Source organism: Castanea sativa, chromosome 3 (assembly GCF_040712315.1).
Source record: "Castanea sativa cultivar Marrone di Chiusa Pesio chromosome 3, ASM4071231v1".
NCBI lineage: Eukaryota > Viridiplantae > Streptophyta > Magnoliopsida > Fagales > Fagaceae > Castanea > Castanea sativa.
In genome coordinates, this window is record NC_134015.1 from 54,158,719 (window position 1) to 54,183,055 (window position 24,337).

Below are 24,337 nucleotides of genomic sequence, written 5' to 3' on the forward strand. Positions count from 1 at the left end.
AAATATCATAAGTAAAAAAGAAAAAGGGCTAAGGGGGCCTGGCCCCAACCTAGGTTCGTCCCTGCCTATATGTTGATGATTTGAGTTTGATGCCACGAGTTGTTTGTCTCTTTATATGTATATCTCTTCACATATTTCTGTGGTCACTTGTTTTATCTATCTTTCTTTGTCTGTCTCATAGGACATGTAGACCGCTCTTTAGGCTTTAGATATAGATGCATATTTGCTTTAGTCTCTAGGATAATTTATATTCCATCTGGTTTAAGTAACAATATATGAAGGCTAGCTATGGTTGGGCAAACTTGGGGTGTCTAACCTCTTCCCATTTTGTACCCTAACTTTGAACCTAGTTTGGTTGAAAGACATTCATAGAGTCATGTTTTGGTTCCTAGACCTATAATCAAGTGGCAACACCTTCGTCTCTTTTTAAGAGGCTCTGCGTGCTCCCAAGCTCATGCTGGCTTAGAGTTTAAACCTGATTTTAGGGAGGTTAAGTACCACGTATCCCACCTTTGCAAGGAGGAATTGATATGTCGATGTGTCATAAAAATGGGATAAGGTTCACAGAATTTATAATAGGTATAGTAGTTGAGATTCTACTTCTAATTCATTTCATGACGTTGAATGGTCAGATCAGGATCAAGATCATGCTGTTTTAGGATTCATGTGTCTACTTATTTACTGAATTTTAGTTGATATTGTTTAATGTGGATCTAGGTTCATATTTTAAATTCAAATTTTTTTTTCGAATTCTTATATCTTTGTTTATTCTTTTCTAGTTCTTATTGCTAATTTGAGAACTACTGCCCATGGACGTAGGCTTTTTGATAACCTTTTGCGCAACAAATTGAAATGATAGCACTCTCACTACCCAATTGCTCATATGATATGCGAATCATTAGTGATAAGAATAGCCAACCTAGGTCATCAATAAAAGCCTTTTGATTTCGTATCATGTACTTAAGTAGGTAATTTGTTTCAAATACTTACAATTCATGATTTACATGGTGGAAGAATACTACTAGTTTTAAACTCTAAATTGTGCATGCCTATCAATCTATAAGCAAAGATTGGTTAGTGATCTCCAAATATCTTCATGTAAAGCCTGACTACAGTTTCTTCATGTCTTGTCTTATTATATCTTGCGTGTATATTAATATTCCAATATGTAACCTAAGGATTTGATGAAGAAGATGATTTCATGTTTGAAATGAAGTGGGAAGCCAAAGAGGAGACAGACACCATTTATGAAGAATCGAAGAATGTTATTAGAGGAGTTAATTGCCTTTTGCAATGAAGAAAAAAATCTTATTCATGTCTTCTTCCCTGCTGAAGAGCTGAGAAGAGCAACACAAAACAGTGACCCACTTCAAATTTTTTGGATGCAGATGGTTTTCACTTTTACAAGAGTTCTTTGGAAGATCACTTATTTTTAGTTAAAAAGTATGGCAAAAGATCATGGGCTATACTTGGAGAGATGATCTAAGACATTGTCATTGGATCACCAATGAGTGTCCACCAAAATGTTCTAAAACTCTTAGGATGTTGATTAGATACCAAAAATCCGATTCTAGTGTATGAAGTTGTAATGGACATCATTCTCTCCAACTGTATTTGTATCCCATCAACTAAGGAACTTAACTCTAAGCCATTACCATCGAAATGCAAATTAAGGATTGCAATGGGCATAGCTAATGCAGTTGCATATCTCCATGCTTTCATTTTCAGGCCTGTTATCCATACATATATATTCAGCCGGGTAACATTATATCAGATGAGAACAATGTTTCCAAATTGACTGATTTCTCACTCTCCATGTCAATTCCCGAAGGTCAATTGCATGTACAATTTTTTCATATTCGTGGAAAACATGGGCACGCAATGCCTGAACATGCGCGTATGGGCTATTTAATTGAGAATTGCTGATGTATATAGATTTGGTGTGCTTATACTAACACTTCTGGCAGGATGGGCTTCGTGTTTATACGGTAAATATGATAACGAGGCTTATAATCTAGTAGATTGGCCAATGCTTTGGTATAATGCCACTGAAAGAATTATGTTGAATGTTCCTAGCGAGAGAGATGTTTAAGCAAGCAATCAGGATCAATATAAGTTGCAAAGTGCAGCAAAGGACAGCTATTGAGAAACCTACAAGTCAGTGGAAGCAATAATAAAGAATGGCAACTAGATTTTTGAGTGTCCTTTTACCATTAAGCCTGTCCAACTCACAAAATAAAACAATAATAAAAAGAGCATATTTTGACACTCCGGCCTTGAATGAAACAATAGGAAGACATTCAAACATTTCCCTTGATCTTGGGTACATGCAAACATGCCCATGATGGGAAGATATCGCACCCTTGGTTCAGGGGAACTCATAGCAAGACTGCCTGATAATACAGGACCTTACTGGAGTTGGTTATGACACAGATTATAGAGCATTTCCTTGACAAGGGAGCTCCAACTATATTCACTAGAAACATTATATTAAAAATGAATAGACCCCAGATGGTTTAGATGAAGGTGGAGTGTAATTCGCTTGTCAACATATATAAGCTTATTTGGCTTTTTGCTAGAAAGTGGACTGAAGTATATTTATGCTTTGAAAAAGTAAGCAAAAAAAAATTAAGGTAAATGAAAAAGCTGTACTTAAACAAGAAAAACTAAAAGCTAAATGTAAAAGCTAGTAGAAAATGGACATGTATCTACACAGTTTTTTCCATTTCCCAAATGAGCATGATATTGAAGGAGTTCAAATTATGGCAGTGGGGAGAGTGCAGCAATGGTTTTGATTTACAAATACTGATACAACAAAAGAAAATGACCAGATTCAACAAAAGGAATTTAAATACCACAAGCCTAGGGTTGATTCAGAAACTCAAGCTCGGTAATTCATAAATGATGCCTAAAGACCTTTGTTTTTTCTTTTTCTGGACAAAGGAGATCAAAATTTCTGATGTACATGGTAATGAAGTAAAAATCAGCTTCAATTTTTGAGTTAATGCTAATATATAAAATTCTGTATCAGTCAACTGCAACTTTTTTTCATGATAACATCCCTATTTTCAACTACAAAAACTGCACAACATCCTCCAAAATAACTTTAATTATGCAATTGTTCACAAAAGAGATCAGAACCATCATTATGCAAGCAATAAGACATTAAAAATTTAAATAAAAAGTATCCATTCTGCTAATTGGAACCCCTCTATCAGGCAAAGATGTAAATAAAAAAAGTTTATGATATTGAACCCTGTATTGGACAAATGTACAACAGTGCATATATTAGTTGTTGCAAGAAACCCCCAGGATCAACTTCCCAAGAACGTAAAAAAAAGCTTTCAGATGCTAAGCAATAAAGTGAGTGCATCACACAATTCACTCAAGTAAATGCAACTATAAGAACCAATGGAGTTATATGAAAAATCCATATTTATATCTGTATTATCACCATGAATTCAGGACTGCAAAAATGTAATAATTATATAATGTTCTACTTCAAATGTGTAAGAGAATTAGTTTGACTAACAGATAGACTACAAGGCTCTGACTTCGTCGAATTCTTCCTCAAAACTTACAAAGATTCATATCTTGGATTCAAAGAAGTCATACTTTGAGAAACATGCTTAATTATAAGAACAAAATTGATTAAATTAGATAAAAATAATAATGTAATCTAGTTCTAGTGTACAAGGCAAAAGAAAGCTCTGCTCCAATACCCTCAAATTATAACAACAAAACAGCAAATGAAAAGTTACAAGACTACATGAAAATCTGATTCACTAAATCAAAGGAAGCAACCACACCCAACAGATTTTTGCATGTATCCTCAAAAACAATAAGAACAATCAAATGGACATAATGGGGTATTTCCAGCATCAGACTTATAGATACCCAATTCCTCTTCTGTGTAAACAGTAAATGGCATAGCATATCTAGTTTTTTAACAGCCCAACGCTTAAAACTTAAATTGCGCGATGAACTCTTCTAATGAACTACTACAAGAAAGAAGACTAATTTGACGGTTTAACCTGGGAAGCAGAAACAGTTGCCCTTTCTGTTACTATATAAACAACTATAACGCTTAAGACAGAATAAAGAAGAAATCAGAATGTTACCATATAAACAAATAACAGTTGCCCTTCCTGTTACAAAACAGTTTCACCTGAATGTTATTGCAGCTGACATCCCTAAAGAAGAAACCAAAATAAAGAATTAAATCATCAGTACAGGTACCATTTCAATAAGAGCTAAATATAACAAGGCAGTTTCAGTTACAGGTGGTTCAAATGATGCAGGTTATTAAGCTGGCATCCAATCCACCCAGTGAGATTTAGTCCTTGAATTTTACTGCATAAAATTAGTAGAGACCATAGAAGGGTAAGGTTTTGGGCTTTTGTGGCAATGTGGCATTGTTAGTAGAAAAAATAGGTTAGCTAAGTGGATTACAGGTGTATAACAGATGAATCAGAACATGACACTCCTGTTCTTGACTCTCCATCCCTTCAGCACTGGTGGGTCGTTCAGGGACCTGTATAGATCCTGAAGAGCACTGACTGCACCGTGTAAGCAAATGAGAGCACAGCACAGTAGAGCAATATTTGAACTCAAAACAAATATAGAGAGAAGCAACAATAACACTACTATAGTACCCAAAAAAATGAGAAACAGTAGTGCTAAAAAACTAGAATAGCGAACGTTATATCACTCATACTAGAATAATGAAGAAACACATTATTACACTTCTTCTGCAGCAGACAATGCCTCATAAATGCTCTCTTTGAAAGAAATACATATAATAACCCCAAAAATTAGTCAAAGCCTGAATCTTTGTGAGGCATTCTATGGTGGCCTTCTGCATTCTACTGAAACTACAAGATTCACAACAAGAACACATTTATTCCAATAGAGTGCTACAGTCAGAGATGGACTCTTCAATAACAAACGATTCAAAGTTTTAATTCTCGTTTTATATTTGTTCCTCTTTAATTTTCCTTGAATTTTTTTTCTAGGGTAAAATTGTTGCTCTTTCTGAAATCAAAGGCATATGTAGACACAAACCACCAAGCTTCCACATAAGCATGATATTTTTTTTCATTCATTTTCTCGGTAAACAAACAGAGAAAAGGAGAGAAAAATTACCTTGAGCTAAGTGAGTTCCCCCCAAATTCTATGGCTCCACGGTGTACTTCACAAATGAAGAATCTATTGAATTCACTCAAAATTTTTCTCAATTAAACCGGTAAATCAATAAATTAATCAATAAACAAACAATTATTAATAGGAAATGTAAAAACAAACAGAGTGTTAAATAGATCAGAGAGACCTGAAGAAGTGGCGGAGCTGAGATCGCCGACAAACGCGCCTCAGCTAGTCATTGGAGACTGAACGAAAACTCATTTTTTTTGCTTTTGATTCTGGGCTTTGGGTCATTTATAGCATGGGACTTAAAAAGTAAATTTCATTTGCTTCCCTTAAAAAAAAAAAAAAGTAATTTCTTTCTTAAATAATTAAATTGTTAGAAGATTTGGAAAATGGGAATTTGAACTACGGTTATTTTTTTGGTAAAGAACACTAGACTATAAAGCTTTTGAAGTGGAGTCTAAAATTTTTTTTTTTTTTTTTTTGAGAAACCTAAAAAGTAAATTATTAATATGGCATAAATATACATTTTATGCCAATGATTATATTGTTACATAAAAAATCAATTGTAATGAGTGATGAATTTGTTTTATATAAATCAAGTGAGTCTTTAAAATTCTAATTGAGTATTTTTTTTTTAAGTTCAATCAACTCTCATCTACCTACCAATAAATAGTCAAATTTATACTTATTTATTTGTTGATTTCATATTGAAATTAACAAGCATGTATCTAAACTAAATAATTAAAACCTCAATGAGTTGGTATAACGGTTTTAAAAACATCACGAAATCCATGAGGTTTTGGGTTCAAAACCCCTAACCCCATCTCCTAAGGGATTCCTCCAATTAATTAAGCTAATTTATTCTAATTTAGATTGGGATAAGAGTAAAATCCCCTCCCATTTAAATATTCAAGTTTCTTTCAATTTTCATCAATCACACAAAATTAAATAAATGTCAAATGTCTTACATATGACTAAAACTTAGAGGAAATTGAAGGATTTAATGGGAGGGAATCTTATCCCAATATAATTTTTTAAAAAGAATATCTAAAATTATTATCATTAATTCAAATATAAATTTCATTGAAAAACTTATTAATAATACAATATTATGTTGTACATTTTCGATCGATTTTTATAATGGAATCACTTTTAGTAACTTTTTTTTTAAAATAAAATAAAACTTTTATCAAAATCAATTTTAGTAATTTTATTTTGTAGGAGGATTTTTGTTTTTGTTATACAAAAAGTATGAAAATAAATATCAAAAAATTGAATGTGAAACTAGTTTTCATATAATAATTTTTACATTTTATGTGTTTGGCTCCTACATTTAAGAACAATTTTCAAAATATTGAAAAAAAATCATGTTTGGGAGACCATTTTTGCTTTGAGATTTTAAAAAAAAAAATCTATAGAAAGTAATGTGTAGATTACTTTTTTTGGGGATAACGATAAATTTCAAAATTGAAATGTGGGAATAAAACTAATGTACATTTTTTTTTATATGATGATAAAATTCAAATTTGTGATAAATGTAAACTTCTTAATTTAAGAGATAGAAGAGCTTGAGCAAATCTATGAGGTCCATTATTTTCAATTTATTACCAGCTGTGCTATTAAAAACATTTTCTGTATCTTGAAAATATCTTCTTAGCCGTTTTCAATATCCAATTTTCATTTGGGAAAATAGGAAATAGTTTTATGAAAATTGTATTTAGAAAGTATTAGCTAAACAATAGATTCAAGTGTAAAACCCACTATTTTATGGTTTTCAAAAAAAAAAAAATTACGGTTAAATCCTCTTACCAAACAGGCCCAAAATACAAAATATTTGGATTTAAATATTAATTCTAAACACCACATCACATCACAAAATGACATCAGTTTATGAAATAAACCAAAATAAAATTAATTTTTTAAAATATTTTAAAATAACATTACTTTAATAAGTAACAGTAAAAAAAATTCCGTGTTATAAATTAATCAACTACATAAACTAATATTGTGCACTTACAAACTATTTTAAAATTTTAAGAGTTGCAAACTCCTTTGAGATTCCTTCTCAAAAAAAAAAAAAAAAAAAAAAAAACTCCTTTGAGATTGTCTCCTTAGTAACAAAATGAAGTTTTTAAAAAAAAAATTATAATAAACAATAGTCAATTTATTGAGATTTGAGCGTGGAAATCAGATTGTAAAAGGGATAGAATAAAAGGAGGACAATCCTTAAGTCAAACCTGGGAGGCCTCCTCTTGTAATGTCTTTGCCAAAGCATGAGCAACTCTTTTACAATGCCCTATATATAGGAAAAAGAAACAATTAATGATCCTCATAATAATTAATTAGACTTTCACTTTTTAGAATTCTCTTTCTTTGAAAGAGGAGAATTATGAAGAAAACATTATGGGATTGAAAGTTTTCAAATTATTCTCGAAAACTCTAGAATGATCTTTTCAACAATATTAAAATTTCCAAAGTACTGATAGACCACCTATGTTTATCTAAAACATACGTGCAATTCATTTTTTATATTTCCTTATGTTTTAAAGAATATTCCAATTAATCAAATAATGTATTTTTTTTTACAAGACTAGTTATTTATTATCAAAAGTATAGATTATGATTAATTTGGTTAATCAAAAGTATAGATTATGAATGTATTTTCCTACATTCATTTAAGTCCCTATGAGTTCGACCTCATTTTTGTCACATACTTGGGTACGGTCCATACACTTGTGAGTACTTTAAAATTTCACAACAAAAGTATAACACAAAAAATTTTGACAAAAAATTTTCATACCTATTGATGTGATAGAATGATATTGGTAAGTAAAAGTGTGATGTTAGTGAAAGACATAGGTGTGTACTAGTAAAAATTTGTCAACTTAAACTATTGTGAAAAATGCTGTGAATTTTTTTTGTAGATTGCTCTTTTTTTTTTTAGAAGTGCTACATTCACAATAGAACCCATAATTGAAATTGTTTTTTTGCTAATAAAAAACGGCTTATAACAACCTACTACTTAGGATTTGTTGTAAAAGTGTTGTGAAAATTTTTGTGAAAGTAGCATTTTTGTCTATTTATTAGCTAATATTTAGGCTTAACTAAATTAAAATTTGGGGCCTTCTTTATACTTGGGACCTTAAGCGATTGCATCAATAGTAGTAAGTCGGCACTGATTTGAACCTTTTATGATTGGGAGTTTGAACTTGTTGATTTTCTTTTAAACATATGTATTATTATACCCTGTGGCTGGTGAAATTGATTGTATGTGATGGTAGCTAAATATTAATGGATAATTCAGTGAAGAATTAACATGACAGTAGTATAATATATAAGAGGGAAATAGAACAAATGTAAAATTGGTGTCTATGAAGTAGATGCATGAAGCTAGTGGTCCAAATATTCACCTTGATTTGAAAACAATATATAAAACTCAAGTTACCTAAAATTGGACTTGGCTTGGTCCAATTACCGTCAAGATCATGACATATGGTTAAAAGTGAAGACGTGTCATAATTCTAACGGGTTCGTTGCACAAAGCATTGGATCCAATCTTTGTTCTCTAATATTAATTTACTATGGATGATACACTTGGTAAATGTTAACATCTATAAGTACATATCGTTTTTCTCTATTATTTTTTTTTTTAATAACTTTTTGTGCCAACGCTTGAGAGATGTGTGACAAATTACTTATTAGCTCACCCGTCTTCAATTTAAGTTCAAATGAATTAAATCTCTCCTCCAACCAAAAGCTTTGTAGTCCAGTGGTATTAAATGATCTCCTTTATGAGGAGGACCATAATTCAAATCCTCATTCCCTCACTTGTTGTAAAAATTTATAAAAAAAATCTCCTCTCCTCCACTTGGTAACAATTGAATTATTACAAAAATAATTCAAAAAAAAAAAAAATTGTCCATCTTTTCCTCCAGGCACAATCTTCCATCCACCATTTTACTTTCCTTTTCCCTTCCTTATCATTATTATTACTATTTTAAAGCAAACAATAAATTGTTGTTAAAAATCAATAACAATGAACAAAGGAATTTCTTGGGTATTTTCACTATACGGAAGCACTTATTTCTCAGTAAATGCCTATGCACCTAGGCTACTCACAGAAACCTGACCAAGTGAATAGGCTCAAAATGTTCTTTAAGATGACAACCTTATTCCAGTCAGCTACTATATACAAATCCAATTAAGCCTACCTTGTTAACTTCTTAACTCTGTGTGGGCAATTATCACCTTACAAAAAGTGTTTCCAACATGTGTAGAAGTCACATTATTGTTTATGATAATTGTTTTCTACTCAATTATCTCAACATAGAGATCACTTGCTAGTGATTACTACATGAACATGCATTTATTCCCTTAAACGAAGAAAATGTCCAAACAAAGTTCATTTTTAATCGTTCCTTCCAATAAAATTGAAGCATATTTTTAACAGCTCACTATTAGTCACAAGCCTTTGTTGCCTCCTATTAATGCAAAAACTAAATATAGTGCTCACATTAGTCCAAGGAACAAGAAACTCGAGACCAATATTGAGTTAACTAAGCAGCAGAGATTATGAGTGTCTAGTTAGACTTGTAATAGAGAACAGAAGGGAGAACCGCTAAGAAAAGCAACAGGACAATAAGAGGAGATGCTATTCTAGCACATGCTCGCCTTTCTCTTTAAGCATGGAGAGGTTTTGCTTATTTCTTTTTCTACTGTGAGCCGTCAAATGAAGGATGAGACCCCAATTGTCAGACAATGAGGCCAAGCCGTGCCTTGTAGTTTGCTTAAACTCTTCTTCATCATGCTGATGTACAAGACGGAGTCCACACTTCACCACTGTCAAGTCCGGGCAATCGCTAACAATTGAAGCCACAATGTGATTACATTGATTCAACCAATCTGGAAATGAGCTACGTGGTATATAGGATGGCCACATGAATCCACCTAGATGTAACAACATGACATCTTCTTTAGTAAGGCAATAGGCATGGAGAGGTTCCAAAGAACCAACATTGCTTTCCAAATGACAATAAAGATGATGAGCATTTTCTAAATGAAGAATGTCTAGGATGGCAGTAGGATCCTTGATGTAGACTGAGAAAGGAACACATAGAGCGAGTCCCCTCCAAGTACTATCATCATAAAAATTTGGAGGTAGATAGATTGTCACTGGTGGCTCGCCACTGCGATGGTTGAACCACTCAAGAATTTCACTTGGAGGAAAACAAGAATTATACACTAAACTTCGATCAAATTCCTGTAAAATAGGAACATGATGTTCAATGAGAGAATTTTTCCAACAATTCCAAATTGTTAAAATCAGTAAAAGAGGGGGTGATTCAACTATGGCTCTCCTTATAAGGGGGATCATACAATGCCACTGATGACTGAACTAGAAGGGAGCTTGATGGTAATTTGAAAGGAAATACACATTAATTTGTTACCTATAAATCACTTTTGCTGAGTTGATTATCAGGGTGTTGATCTTCAAGATAGACGCTATCTCTACTGCTTTGCTCTGGGTAAATGGGTCTTCTCAACCTTCCAAGGTTTGGATCCTCATAAGAACAACCAGCTTCATTCTTTGGCTTATCATTGTAGAATCACTAGCTAATGATTGATGGATGAGTTCCATAATGTAAAAAGGCACAGTAGAGCACTTAATGATCGTTTGCTCAAACTCTTCCACATCTTGATGGCATAAGAAACGCTGCCCACACTTCTTCACCATCAAATCTGGGAAGTCACTTCTAATTGAAACCTCAATCTGACTGCTCTGATTAAAAATATCTGACAATGACCCACGAGGTATGTCGTATAGCCAAATGAATCCCTGTATATTTAACCACGTGAAGTTCTCTTCAGTGATTTGATAGAGAAAGGGAGATTCTAGGCTACCTTTCTCAGCATCCAAATGACAATAAGGTGGTGGGAAATGTCTGAATCCAGATTATCACCTGTGATAGTTGGATGCTCATGGGCTGAAAATGAAGCACATAATACTAGTCCTATCCAAGTACTAGCATTACTGAAATTTGAAGGTAGCTGGATAGAAAGAGAAGGGCCTGTACTTTGATGCCTAAACCATTCCAGAATTTCACTTTGAGGAAAACATTTATTCATAGAGAATGTTTGACTTGAGGATGCTTTTGAGGATGATTTTAATGGTCGGTGTTCCACTAAATCTTCACGAATGATGTCCCAATTGTCATAAAGTGAAGCCCTCAAGTGGAATCGAATTTGCCAAAACTCTTGTTCATCCTGTAGGTACACAAGACGAAGTCCACACTTATGTACAATCCAGCCTGGCCAGTCGCTTGCAATTGAGACCTCTATGTGGTTGCATTGATTTATCTTATCTGAAAGCCACCAATATGGTATATAGGATAGCCAAATGAATCCATGTAGATGTAACCACTTGAGTTCTTCTTTAAAGGTGCTATATACATGGAGAGGTTTCAAACCACCTATATCCATATCAAATAGACAACTTAGATGGTGGGGAATTTCAGTTTCCAGATTGTCAAGAAACTCAATTGGATACTCTTGGACTGAAAATGCAGCACATATAGCAAATCCCAACAAATTAGAATCATTATGCAAATTTGAAGGTAACTGGATTGCCATTGAGGATCCAGAAGCGTAATGGCTGAATAACTCTGGAATCTTAGTTGGAGGGAAACAACGATCATATGGATAGTGTAAATGAAATTCCTGTAAAATAGATATATTGATAACTATTCAGTAACACATACAATGTTGGGAAAATTTCAACAAAATATAAATTTGATAATTATAGACTTATAGTAGTCAATATTTGATAAGCGTTTACCAATTGATGGGATAAATATAAGAGGTTTTATAAAGAATTTTTATAAAATTTAAACTCAATTAAAAAATACATATTAGAATAATGACGTGGAAAAATATGAACTTCCAAAACGCAAAAAACCTCTTGTAAAAAAATTTGGACTTCCAAAAATTTATGGGATTATATCAGAATTATAATAAAAAAAGCTCTTCACAAGTGCAACATGTGTATTCAAAAGTTAGATGTTTGAAGTTCATTATTTTTTATTTGATCTTATTAGTTTAAGTTTTTTAAACTTATTATAATTAATGTATAAGAATATTTTGAATCATTATAAAATAGACACCAAAAAAGTTGTGCTCTCTTTAACAATGGTATAGAAGGCAATAGATGGTGTAAAGTGTAAATGAAAGTCTTGTAAATTAGACATATAAAGGTCATGAGAGAAACAGAGAGGTACCTCAGAGCGTTCTCGACGATGACAATAATGGGTTGGCCCCCCGGCATCAAAGAATTTTTGATAGCAAGTTGCACAAACTTTTTCCTGATAATGTGGCACTCTCAATGTTCCCATTAGATCTGCCAGTTCCACTGGTTTCTCCCTCATCTTCATCATCATCAACATCATCATGGCTCTACTGCTTTATTTTTTCCTGAAGCCCTCTCAATGTCCCATTAGATCCACCAGTTCCACTGGATTCCCCCTCAACATTATCATCATCAAGACTCAGTGATGTGTTCAGACTCAGTGATGTAGTGTTTAGTTGACACCATCCAGCTGCCCATGTCACTTCTCAAAGAAGAAGAAAAGCCTTGAGAAATTTCTGTAGCCGAATTGTCAAGAATGAGAGTTGGATGCTTGTGCACTGTGAATGTAGCACATCGAGCAATTCCTATCCAGTCAGAATTAGTATAAAGATTTGGAATTAGCTGGATTCTCAATAAAGAACCACTTTGATGGCAAAACCACTCCAAAATTTCACATTTAGGAAAATGATCATTATATATATAGCGTTGACTAGAGCAGCCCTGTAAAATAGAAAATATGGAGCATCATGAGAGAGAGAGAGAGATATAGTGAGAGTGTGAGTGTGAAAGAGAGAGACCTGAAAGTAGCTTTGAAACCAATGCTCAAGGCCTCTATTGATACAATTACTGAGTTCATTCTCATCCAATATGCTTAACTGGATAGAACTGAAGTTTGAATCTCTTGTAGCACCCCCGATACCTGAGTCCATTCCAAGTAAAGCACAAACCCTCCCTGTTCTCATCAAATATGCTGTTTATGCAGAAAGTTGAATTGAGGCAAGTTATTAAATGGACAAATGTCTATGGATATTATTTACCTGAGGACAAGTATGCCAAGAGGCAATTCTTTGAGTACTTGAAAGGTTTGTCATTTCCTCCAACTTGAAGGAAACAATGTCTCATCCTGTATTTGTAGCGCAGGGTTAAGCCGAGTCTGAGTCTAAGTGACTTCATCAATGTGCAGAGGAGGAGCTTCAAGTTTACCTCAGTGTAGAGGGCTCATCAAAGGATTTTTTTTTTTTAAAGGTTCCACACAAAATTTGCTAGACTGCCCTTGTCTTCAGTTCACTGTATGCCATGAAGTTTGAGATGCTTATAGCTCATAACCTTCAGCAGAATTCAGGACTGGGTCAACTTATTAAATGCTGATTTTCATTTTTCAACTATCTTTTCTACTTGCATAAGACTGACTTGAAATTGAAGCTTTCCCGTTAATGCTTGTCTTGCATTCTAAAGGCAATAGGGTGACTCAAACTACTTTGAAAATTAAGTTTGACCTTTAGAGGATTGACTATAAAATGCGGACAGAGGATCCTAAAGGATAGAAAGATCATTTTAAATACAAAAACTTAAATGAATAAAAAAGTTATAACAGCCGCTATAGTTGCTATGCCAACAATAATGAAATCGTGGCCCTGCAATCCTCACTATATCAAATATTCCTAATTAATAGAGAAAGAACAAAAAATATTGAAGACCTGTGCTTTTAGATTATACCTTTGAAAATCAGCTCTTCAACTAGTCAATACGAACTATACTCTTCCAGTGACCCAACCAAATGCACAGCCTTTCTAATTTTTGGTTAGCATGTCTTAAATGACCAGCTAACCTAGTAAATTATTATAGACCATTCAGGTGTGATGCTGTAACGCAAATCATTTACGATTTATCTCAAACAATCTTGTACACAGCCAACAAATTTGATGTAGCTCTAAAATTCAAAATGATACACATTTTCTACAAAAGTCAGGATTCTAAGCAACTGGTGTACATAATTTTTTAAATCAAGAAACCAATTAAGTCCAAACGAATGAATAAAACTAGGAAACAATTGCAAGATCTTTCTTCACCATGGTAAGGCCACATGGTAAGCTAAGCAGAAATTATGCATCTCAATTTGAAAAATCAGATAAAAAAAACACAAAATCATACCAGACTGAGCTCACATCCAAGGCAAAAGGAAATCTGGGGCCTACCAATGACTTCAACCGCAACCATCGCAATCAACTGCATTAACAAAAAAAATAAGACCAATTAACCATAATGAAATAATTATTTTATAAATAACAATTTTTATGTTCAGAAACATATTCAGCTCCCAATTTTTTTTTACAGAAACACAGTAAATGTTTATAAGTTGATATGATATCCATTGCCGTTGGGTAAAAGTCGCAAATGAAATAGTGCTACTAAAAAGGGAAACATACCTTGGCATCAAATGCAAAAGAATCGGACCAAAACGACAGAGGAGAAACAGTTTCAATGTGATTTTTTGATTGAGGCATATTTCTTCGGAGGTCATCAAAATGTCCTCAGTTTCTTCGAAGTAGGCAAGTAATCAACAGCATCATCTCCTTGAGGAGGACAGGTACATTCTACGTGGACCCCCCACCTTTTTACACTATACTCATTGTTGAAATATGTAATTGAAACCTCAACAAGATTCTGGTCAGCTGGATTTGATTTATTCAAATGTCTCTGCAGAGACCTTTGAGTTAGAGAAAATAAAAATAGATGATTTTCTCGACTGAAAAAATTGAACTGTTCAAAATATACATTGTGATCCTTCATAAGCTCTTCTCTTCCGCTTCTATTATATATAGATCTTTTTGTAAAAGAATTTCCTCTAACATCATGATCCTTCATAAGATCTGATTTTTTATAACCATTGATGGAAATGTGAACAGAGCCACAAACAAACTCTCGTCTAGGAACAATACAGACAGCCAATTTTGGAAATTTGCGCCCAACAAAGAAAAATATGGAATTATCAACACTTTGATGATTGAACCATTTCGGCATCTCAGTTCCCCAACAATAAATAGTACGATCAATGTCCCCATCTTCATGTTCAAAGCCCTCAGTTTCAGATGGGAAATTATTGGAGAACTGCGGATCCATTGATATGTCCCCATCTTCATATTCAGCACCCTCAGTTTCAGATGGGAAGTAATTGGTCAACTGTGGATCCATTAATTTGTTGCTTCTTTCCCTACCACATACTCTACTTGGAAAAATCCCAATAATTTTTATTACCTACATGCAATTAGAAAATTCAAGATATTTTTCACTTAGCACATCTTTTAAAGTATTTAGAGAAAGTAACAAAAATTGTTTCTTTATATATATCTTAAAGAAAGAGAAAAACCTGATTCAATAGCCCGCTTGGTGATTGGGTATCCAACAACATGCAATTATTTGCATCAACCCTCCTTATCGATTGTGGAAGTCCTTGAATTTTACTAAGAAGCTTGCATTCCATAATATTAAGCGATTTTAATCTGGGAAATCTGCTAATATCAGGGATGGTAACAATATTGTTTTTACATAGATCTATTCTTTCCAATGCGGGGAAGTAATCAGGCTCCTTCAAAAGATCTAATTCAATTATGCCTTCACGTCCCACGAACTTTAGTTCTTTCATCTTCACAAACTCATATCCGGAAGAGCTATCAGAAGAATTGCACGTCAGTCTCAATTTGCCAGTAGGAGTCGTCAATTTCCAAAGCTGTTGCAATTTATAAATGCTATCTGGAAGATCCCGAAGGTTTTTGCAAGCAAAAAGACTTAATTTTTCAAGCTTAGTGAGATGCTCGATTGATGAAGGCACCTCTCTAATAGCACTCCCATGTAAATATAAAGTCTTTAAACATTCCATTTCTGGATGAAAATTAGGGAGCTTCTCAAGCCTTGAGCAATCGGAAAGAGTAAAAAAATAAAGAGATTTCAACCTGAGCTGGCTTGGAAGAATTTGAAGATTATTGCAACCATCAAGAAACCATACTTCAAGCTTTTTATGAGAGCTAAAGCACTCATCAATCTCAACTAAATTTCGACAAAAAGAGAGTTTCAAAAACTTTAAATTTGGGGCCCGTAATTTTGGTAATCTAACTAAATTGTGACAACTACTGAGGTTCAATTTCTCTAAATTTGGGGCCCATAATTTAGGTAATTTTGTAATAAATTCACAACCTTTAAGATTGACATCTTTCAAATTTTCTAATTGATGCTCCTGTAGGGAAAAAATAAAAATCAAAAGTTAACTACAACAAAATTTGAAATAAAAAATTTAACAAAAATCTCAATTTAAAAATATACATAATCATACCTGCTTGATTAGCTTTGGCAATGTAATGCAACTATGTGGCATCTCTATAGCAATAAGTTGTTCAGGAAAATATTCGGATGGCCAGTGAAAAGGATAATTGGGCCACTTAAGAAATATTAGACTGCGGGGAAGAAATTCAAGTGGTTCACAAATATGTACATTCTTAACTATTAAAAATTTGAGATTTTCCATCTTTTTGAAAGCTTCCTTGTGTAGTTGCACTTTTACCGGTTGGGGCGAATGTAATATTATGCCTCGAATTTTTTTTGATCCCTAATTGGAGAAGCATCAAGTCAACTCATAATAGAATTTTCCAAATGTATAATGATTTTAAAATTTTAAGCAAAAATAATACTGATGAACTAATATTTTATAAAATGATAGAAAAAAAAATGAAAGAAAAAAATACAATACATCTACCAAGTGAAAAAGAAAAAGAAAATAGAGAGAAAAATTCTACATAATCAACTTACAGTGTTATTTTTCAGTACATGAAGAATATCATCCTTGAGCCACAACCTACTACGACTACCAGGTTGTTCAGGGAACTCGCTATGAACAATTTGCCGACCTAATTCTTGCAATAAATCATGCATCCACAAATATCCCTTGAAGATGGTTATGAGAGATTTTTCCACAAGAACATCTATATCAATGCTTGGCCTATAACGAGGAGTTTGTAGTATATTTGTTACATGATCTTTATATTCTCCTTTGAAGAAACAAGCAATATCTAAAAATATTTTTTTCTCTGTTTCTTCCAAGCCATCAAAACTTATCCGGAGTGTATCCAAAACTTTTTTTGGAGGAGTTTCTTCTAGTCTATCTAGGGCACTTTCCCATGCATTAAGGCTTCTACCTTTCAAGAAGGGACCCAAAACATTAAGAGCCAAAGGAAGGCCTTGAGCATAACATATCGCTTTCTTGGACAACTCCACATAACCTTCTAAAGGATGGTCTTTCTTGAAGGCTTTTCGACTAAAGAGCTGAAGAGCTTCATCACTATTCAATTCCTTAGCCTTGTATATTTCAGCTCTAGCCACATCATGTTTGATCAATAGATGTTGATCTCTTGTTGTTATAATGACTCTACTCCCTCGACCAAACCAATCTCGCTCGCTTGCTAATGCTTCTAATTGATCAAGTTGATCCACATCATCAAGAACAATAAGAACACTTTTACAACATAATCTCTTCTCTATCACATTACTTCCCCATTGAACATCTGAAAAATCAATATTTCTTTCAATCAAGATATCAAAGAGAAGCTGTTTCTGTAAATGAACTAAACCATGTTTTCCACATTCTTCTCTAACATTGGCAAGAAAGCTGCTGCCATCAAAATAATAACGAAATCTATCATAAACAACTCGTGCTAGAGTTGTTTTGCCCAATCCTCCCATTCCCCAAATCCCTATAAAGCGAACATCATTCAACCCCATGCCTAATAAATTCACCAGTTCCTCCATACGAGAGTCTATTCCAACAAAATCCTTGTGGACAATTGAGTATGTAGAAATCAATTTATTAGATATCTTTCTAACTATTTCTTCAACAACGTTTGCCTCATGTCTGCAACGAACATAGGACAAAAATTTGTTGAGTTAGCAAAGGCCATATAGAGAAAAGATTCAGCACGTCAATTGTCCTTGCTTATCAAAGCATTTCTACACACACGCACACATATATGTGATCTGAGTAGTGGTCTCATAAAAAAAAAAATCTACATGATGGTATTGGGTGAGAATGGTTAAAATATGCCGACATCTTTAAATATGAAATTAATAACCTTCAATAAAGCTTTTGAAATTGAATATATAATTGCAGTTATTCCTGGATTTTTTCATCACAACATGTCAAAATTAGACCAGGCAAAATGGGACTTGAGCTCATTAACCTGATTAAACTTGAAGAAAAAAAATATATGAATATGGGTCGTGTTTTTTTGGACACATAAAAAGACGAGTCAATTCAATCTTGCGAAAGCCTAGGTCAGGTCGACTTGCAAGTTGACCATTTTTTAACATCACATGAACTTTTCATTTTGAGTCCTTTTTTGTTTTTTTCTTCCATTTTTTTTTTTTGTCACTTCTACTTATTTAATTTCCTTTATAGAATAGTCATAGTTATAAAAAAATATAGTTCTTTATTGACATGTGTTTATTGAATACTAATTTATATTAAAATTTTATTGGAGTTGAAAATATTGACAATATTACTCACCAACTTGGTGTACAATTCTCAAGTAAATTGAGATGTAATTCATATTAATTATTTACTTATTTTTCTTTTCCCCAATATATTATATTTTATTCGTAACATTTTATATATTTAGTTATCTTTGAAGATAATCTAAGTTTATTTATATTTTGGATGCAATAGGTGCACCTGATGAGGGCTTCTTTTTTTTTTTTTTTTTTTCTGAGAAAAGTGCACCTGATGAGGTTGTTAATGTGATATGGTCCAAATTCTAGTTTATGTTTTTCTGTTCTTGTGTGATGATGATAAGATTAGTAGACAACTTTGGACCATATAACTTTAAATATTTATGTATTATTTAATTTGGACTATGTTCATTTATGATTTTATGTATTATTCAACTTTGTCAAAAATAAATGATTTATGTGTTATTCAACATTTATTTTAAAGTGATTTTGTTTATAAGTTCTCTTATTTGTTATAAAAGGAAGAGAAGATAGAATGATTGATTTTTTTATTATATATATATATATATATATATATATATATATATATATATATATATACATTAATGTGAAAAGATGTGTGTGATATCAGGTCGACCTAGCCCTCAAAAGACTGGGTTAGAGCCATAGGTTTTGTGACCCGTTTAGGACAACTGTTTCTAACCCAAAACCAATTTGACCCAAACTCAACTAGGTTGAACCCAAACCTGATCAACCCACCTTATTTGCCAGGTCTAGTAAAATAATATATAAAAAGGATGGGTTCAAATTATATGTTATATGGCTTTACAAGAGTTAAACATTTTCTAAACCCTACAATCCTATTATAGATTTATCGATGAAAATTCAATAGATGAAAATTCACTATTTGCCATATTATAAAAGAAGACTACATTACAATTTGCATCATCTAACTTTGACCAAGATTCAATTCAGTTTTCTAACTTCACTTCCATTCCATCAAGTCCTCTAAATTTTAAATTTTCAAATTTATTCAATTAAGATCTTCAGCTAGGCTTTGTTTGGGAGTTTATAAGAGAATGGAATGAAATGGAAATGAATAATCATAAAAAAATGGATGTGAATGGAATGATATAAGCATGGGAAAGGAATGGAAAAGAAATAAATGAAATTGAATTAAGTAACCTTGTTTGGATGTTTTAAAATAAAGGAATGGAAATGAATAAAATGTAAGTAACCTTGTTTAGGAATAACATAAAAGGAAAGAAACGAAATCATTTTATGAAAATATTACCATTAGACCCCTATTTTAAAACAAATGGCTAAATATATAGGAGTATTTTGAGAGTTTTAGTAAAAAATTAGAATGGTTACATTCTCTTCATTAAAACTCTTTCAAGTAAAGGAAGGGAAGAATATTTTAAAATTATTATTTTTATTCATTTCCATTTAATTTTATTTCATTCTCCTAAACGAGTGCTTAAGATCATATTGTTATTGTCCCCAAAACCATTTTTTAAAATTAAAAAATCTAAAAAACTAATACAAACTTTTTAAAATGCAGGTGACATCTACATGATGAAGGTGGCGGACAAAGAGGCCTTGGTGAAGAAGAAGAAGAAGGTGCAGAGAGCGGAGATGTAGAGGAAGATGCTGGACCATCCATCCTTTTTTGCCTAAGCTCCACACAGAGTTTGAAGCCTCGCATCTCTGTTGCATTATCATGGAGTTTTGCTCTGGGGGTGACTTGCATCCCTTGCGCCACAAACAAATTGTCAGTGATGGAGAAGGGTGTAATGCGTGGAAGTTGTTTGTTTGTTGGGAAAATTATGGAAAGGTAAAGAAAAGTTGTTTCGGACAAAATATTGTATAGAAAATTTGTTGGATTTTTTTTTGGGGGGGGTTAGATATGTATAAATTTTTGTTGTATTTATGTATTCTAGAGGTGATTTTAAAAAAATTTCCTACCCCTTTTTTCCTCCAATTTGGAAAAGAAAAGATAAATATTTTTTCCCCTGATTTATAATTTTTTTAATTAAAAAATTTCAAAATAACAAAACCACATATTACTAAGCATGAATAGTAATTTAACCCATAAAAATGAGCTATTATTTTGTGAAATTTTGTCTGTATATTATTTTGGGTAAAAAAATGTAAAAGTGAGCCTTCATATAGACGTATCTTTTTTGTAGTATAAGCTATAAGAATGTATGGCAAGTTTAATACTATAATGGGCCCAAGCCCAGTAAGCTAACATGTATACACTAACAACTGACATCGATCATCAATCCTCACAAATCTAATGTAATTGTTTAGGTAATTCATTATAAAGACTTTAAATATGCGAATTTGTTTTAGCCAAAGTCCAAAACCAACCAATCGACAACAAAAAGCGTACCATTTGACATCAAGATTCATAGCCCAAAAAGAAATTCTATCAAATTAAAAACTTTAGTGTTAGGAATTAGACGAAAACATGAACTTAAAAAAGCACAAAAATGTAAGCAAGAAAACCAAAACCCATAAAAGCAACCATCCATTTCCAAGCATCCAAGTTGCACCAAAAATAAAATCTAATGCTCAATCTTTTTGTATCTAGTTTCATTGTTGGATCCACCATCCTTTGGGATTAGAGATAAAAGTGTATTATGATGATCTTAGTTTTACCTACAGAGGAAAGGGACAGAGAGAGAGAGAGGGTGGGATATGAGAATTAATGATATTTATTATTTTGGCAAAATACACCATCTTCCCTTGAGATTTCACGAAATGACATTTTTACCTTGGGGTTTAATAAATGTAAATAGTGACAGAGCCAGAATTTGGGTTTATGGAGACAAGATTAAAATAAAATATTGAAGAAAAAAATTAATTCCAAAAATGTTTATTAATATAAGAAAAAATAGTAAATTTATTAAAAAAAATTGATTGATAAAGAAAACATAGTGTAGATGTAAGTTATAACTTCTTCTTTTTTTGGTAATTGGTTTCAATTTCTTATTTGAGCCTAGTATTAGAGGGGTTTTTCTTTTTTTTTGGACAGCACCTAGTAGTATTGGAATTAGTATGACGTCATTCTTATGTTTAAAATACATCATAATTTAAGCTGACTATAATATATATATATATATATATATATATATATATATATTTCAAAGAAGTAAAACATATAATTTGAATGCTTAAAAGTAAGATGAAAAATAAATTAACTTGGAAGTATTAATAGTATCGTCATATATTCAAAAAACTTTAAATGCTCTATGTATGTCTTTGATTTTTTAAAGTCCTTTAAAAAGTATATAGCAATGTAAAAAAAAATTTAAAACAACAAGTAAAATTCAAAAAATTGGTTAGACAAAATTGTAAACATACCATGTCATAATTTTTATGCTACAAATAAGAATTTTTTTTCCTTGATTATATTGGGAGAGTTAAAAGACTAAAGTATATAGCAGTTTCAAAGAATTCTGAAAACAACAACATATAAAAATTGGCAGATTGATTAGGGGATATTGCGATAATATATCATATTATAATTTTTTTTTTAGATAATGACAGAAATTTAATTCAATGTGAATGTATATCATGTTATTATTTTAAGGTTACAAATAAGATTTTTTTGTGCTTTTGGAGAGTGTTATATTTTCAATTAAAAATTTTAAATTAAGAATATTTTATACACACAAAACTGAAATCTCAATTTTTAAGAGAACTTGAGGGAATTTAGGGGTGGGGTGGGGTGGGGTTGGGGGCAATTGCGCCCACCCTGCTGGTCTGGCTCCACCCCAGATGCAACAGATAAGTTCATCGCCTCTTATAACAACACTTATATAATGGAATATTCAATTAGAAAAGTAATGATTTAACTTATCATTATTTATAGAATTTCAAGAAAGAGAGCGTCATATCTTGAAATGTTTGGGAATGAGTGTCATCTTGTGAAACCTCAAAGAATATTGGTGCATTACTTTTTAAAAAATTAAAATACTAAGAATAGGCAAGTTTAGAGGGCATGAATGGAATACTACAAGCTGTATTTTCTACAATGGAATTAGACAAGAATGATGGACTTGTGACTTGCTATCTCTAACAAATATACGTAAAGTAACTTATGTGTGATCCATATAATATTTTTGACTTGAAAATTTATACGAGAAACTGAAACTCAACAAATTCCCTTTGAAGTGTAATTGATTATATACATACAAACTTTGCAAAAGTTACTCAATTATCAAAGTTGGAATTTGATTGACTTAAATATCACTAGCCAGTAGAAAATCAAAAGCAAAAAGACAAGAAAAGAAAGTGATCGTATGGTGAAGTGAAGAAATTCTTACTTGTCTCGTAAATCCCATCCAGCAATACTAGCAACTTTTGTCAAAGCAGCTTTCCATCTATGTACTTCCTCTATGTTATCTTGATAACACTCTTCATGTTTAGCAAAGGCTTCTCCAAAAGTCTTCCTCAGATTCCTCACATCACTAGGATCAATGTAGTGAAAAACAGGCAAAACTATAAGCCTCTCCTTTTCCATGCACTCAACAATCTTTGCTAGTTCAACCAAACACCATCTCGATGAAGCGTAGTCTTGTGAGATAATGACAACAGCAAATCTCGACTCTTCTATTGCTCTCAAGAGCTCTGGAGCAATGAATGTTCCTCGCTCAAGTTTTTCATCATCCCTAAATGTGAATATACCTTTCTGATTCAAAGCAGCATATAGATGGTCTGTAAAATTTTTACGAGTGTCACTGCCTCTGAAGCTAAGAAAGACATCGTATTTAAATCCAGACGTGGTAGAAGAAGAAGATGAGGATGCGCTTTTTGTGCCCATAAAAGCCATCGGATATTAAATTGTTGATTCTTGAACTACAAAATAGATATGTATCAGGTATAATGAAGCCAAAAACAGAGAGAAACAAAAAGAAACCGATCACTAGTCCGGTTTTTTAAACCCACAAAACCCGAAAATTTTATTTTTGCAGGAAACCGTTCCGACCGCGGTCAAACCGTCCGGTTGTCGGAACCGTGCACAGGTTTGCCGGTTTCTTTCACTAAAATTTTTTTTTTTTTTCTAAAAAAGCAATGGTTGTCAGAGGACTCAAAAGCCGAAGTTACCTCTTTTTTTGCCGGATCTGTTTGTTTGGGGAGAGACTGACGAGATGGCTTGAAATAGATTAGAGGCTTTTTCCAGATCTTCTTGTTTGGAGGGTGAATAAGTGAAGTAAGAGAGATTGAGGCTGGCCTGGGTTCTGATCGTGATGTGAGGCGGAGGTAGAATGAGAGATGATTGAGAACTGAGAGAGGGTCAGTGAGAGACAGAAGTAAAGTGGGTTCCTTTTTGGGGAAGAGAGGCAAAACGTACCAGTGGGGGTTATTTTATTCTAAAACTTAAAAAGCCATGTTGACTATTCAGCAAAAAGGAAAGAACCATGTGGAATACTGGAATGCACTTTCCTATTTATCTTGAACGATTTTTAAATAAATTTGTTTATTAAACCTTTTGAGATATTATTAATATTCTACAAATTTATTAAAACTTAATAAGAGAAATTTTACAGTCTTTATTTTTCA

The 24,337-nt window shown here is 32.6% G+C and overlaps 1 protein-coding gene and 1 long non-coding RNA gene across 17 annotated transcripts; both read right to left on the reverse strand.

Annotated features, from left to right (window-relative positions):
- Positions 1-3,629: 3,629 nt before the first annotated feature.
- On the reverse strand, positions 3,630-5,569 carry LOC142627328 (uncharacterized). Of its 4 annotated transcripts, XR_012842807.1 has the most exons (5): positions 5,330-5,564; positions 5,146-5,208; positions 4,453-4,559; positions 4,122-4,353; positions 3,630-4,034 (listed from the first exon to the last, which is right to left on the reverse strand). It is a non-coding gene; the product is annotated as an uncharacterized LOC142627328 (long non-coding RNA). The 4 variants fall into 4 exon arrangements; XR_012842805.1 differs by having other exon boundaries at positions 3,630-4,353; positions 5,330-5,563; XR_012842808.1 differs by having other exon boundaries at positions 3,630-4,874; positions 5,330-5,569.
- Positions 5,570-9,495: 3,926 nt separating this feature from the next.
- Positions 9,496-24,095, reverse strand: LOC142627315 (TMV resistance protein N-like). 13 transcript variants are annotated; one of them, XM_075801156.1, is made up of 13 exons: positions 23,882-24,095; positions 23,101-23,632; positions 17,072-18,170; positions 16,599-16,871; positions 15,639-16,502; positions 15,047-15,526; positions 14,698-14,968; positions 14,423-14,497; positions 13,309-13,597; positions 13,069-13,223; positions 12,423-12,991; positions 10,596-11,865; positions 9,496-10,408 (listed from the first exon to the last, which is right to left on the reverse strand). In XM_075801156.1, exons 2-7 carry the CDS (start codon positions 23,604-23,606, stop codon positions 14,792-14,794), a joined length of 3,399 nt encoding a protein of 1,132 aa, XP_075657271.1. In that variant the 5' UTR covers positions 23,607-23,632; positions 23,882-24,095; the 3' UTR covers positions 9,496-10,408; positions 10,596-11,865; positions 12,423-12,991; positions 13,069-13,223; positions 13,309-13,597; positions 14,423-14,497; positions 14,698-14,791. The 13 variants fall into 13 exon arrangements, with proteins under 13 accessions (XP_075657271.1, XP_075657267.1, XP_075657262.1 ...); XM_075801152.1 differs by having other exon boundaries at positions 13,309-13,394; positions 13,475-13,558; positions 14,698-15,526; positions 23,882-24,094; XM_075801147.1 differs by having other exon boundaries at positions 13,309-13,394; positions 13,475-13,597; positions 14,698-15,526; positions 23,882-24,094.
- Positions 24,096-24,337: the final 242 nt, after the last annotated feature.

Excerpts from the sequence above, each read along its gene's own strand:
- LOC142627315 (XM_075801152.1), bottom strand. The coding sequence starts at position 23,606 with ATGGCTTTTATGGGCACAAAAAGCGCATCCTCATCTTCTTCTTCTACC. Across the intron at positions 16,872-17,071 it reads ATGTACTGAAAAATAACACT|GGATCAAAAAAAATTCGAGG; the intron begins GTAAGTTGATTA and ends TTCTCCAATTAG. Across the intron at positions 15,527-15,638 it reads CAAGCGGGCTATTGAATCAG|GTAATAAAAATTATTGGGAT; the intron begins GTTTTTCTCTTT and ends AATTGCATGTAG.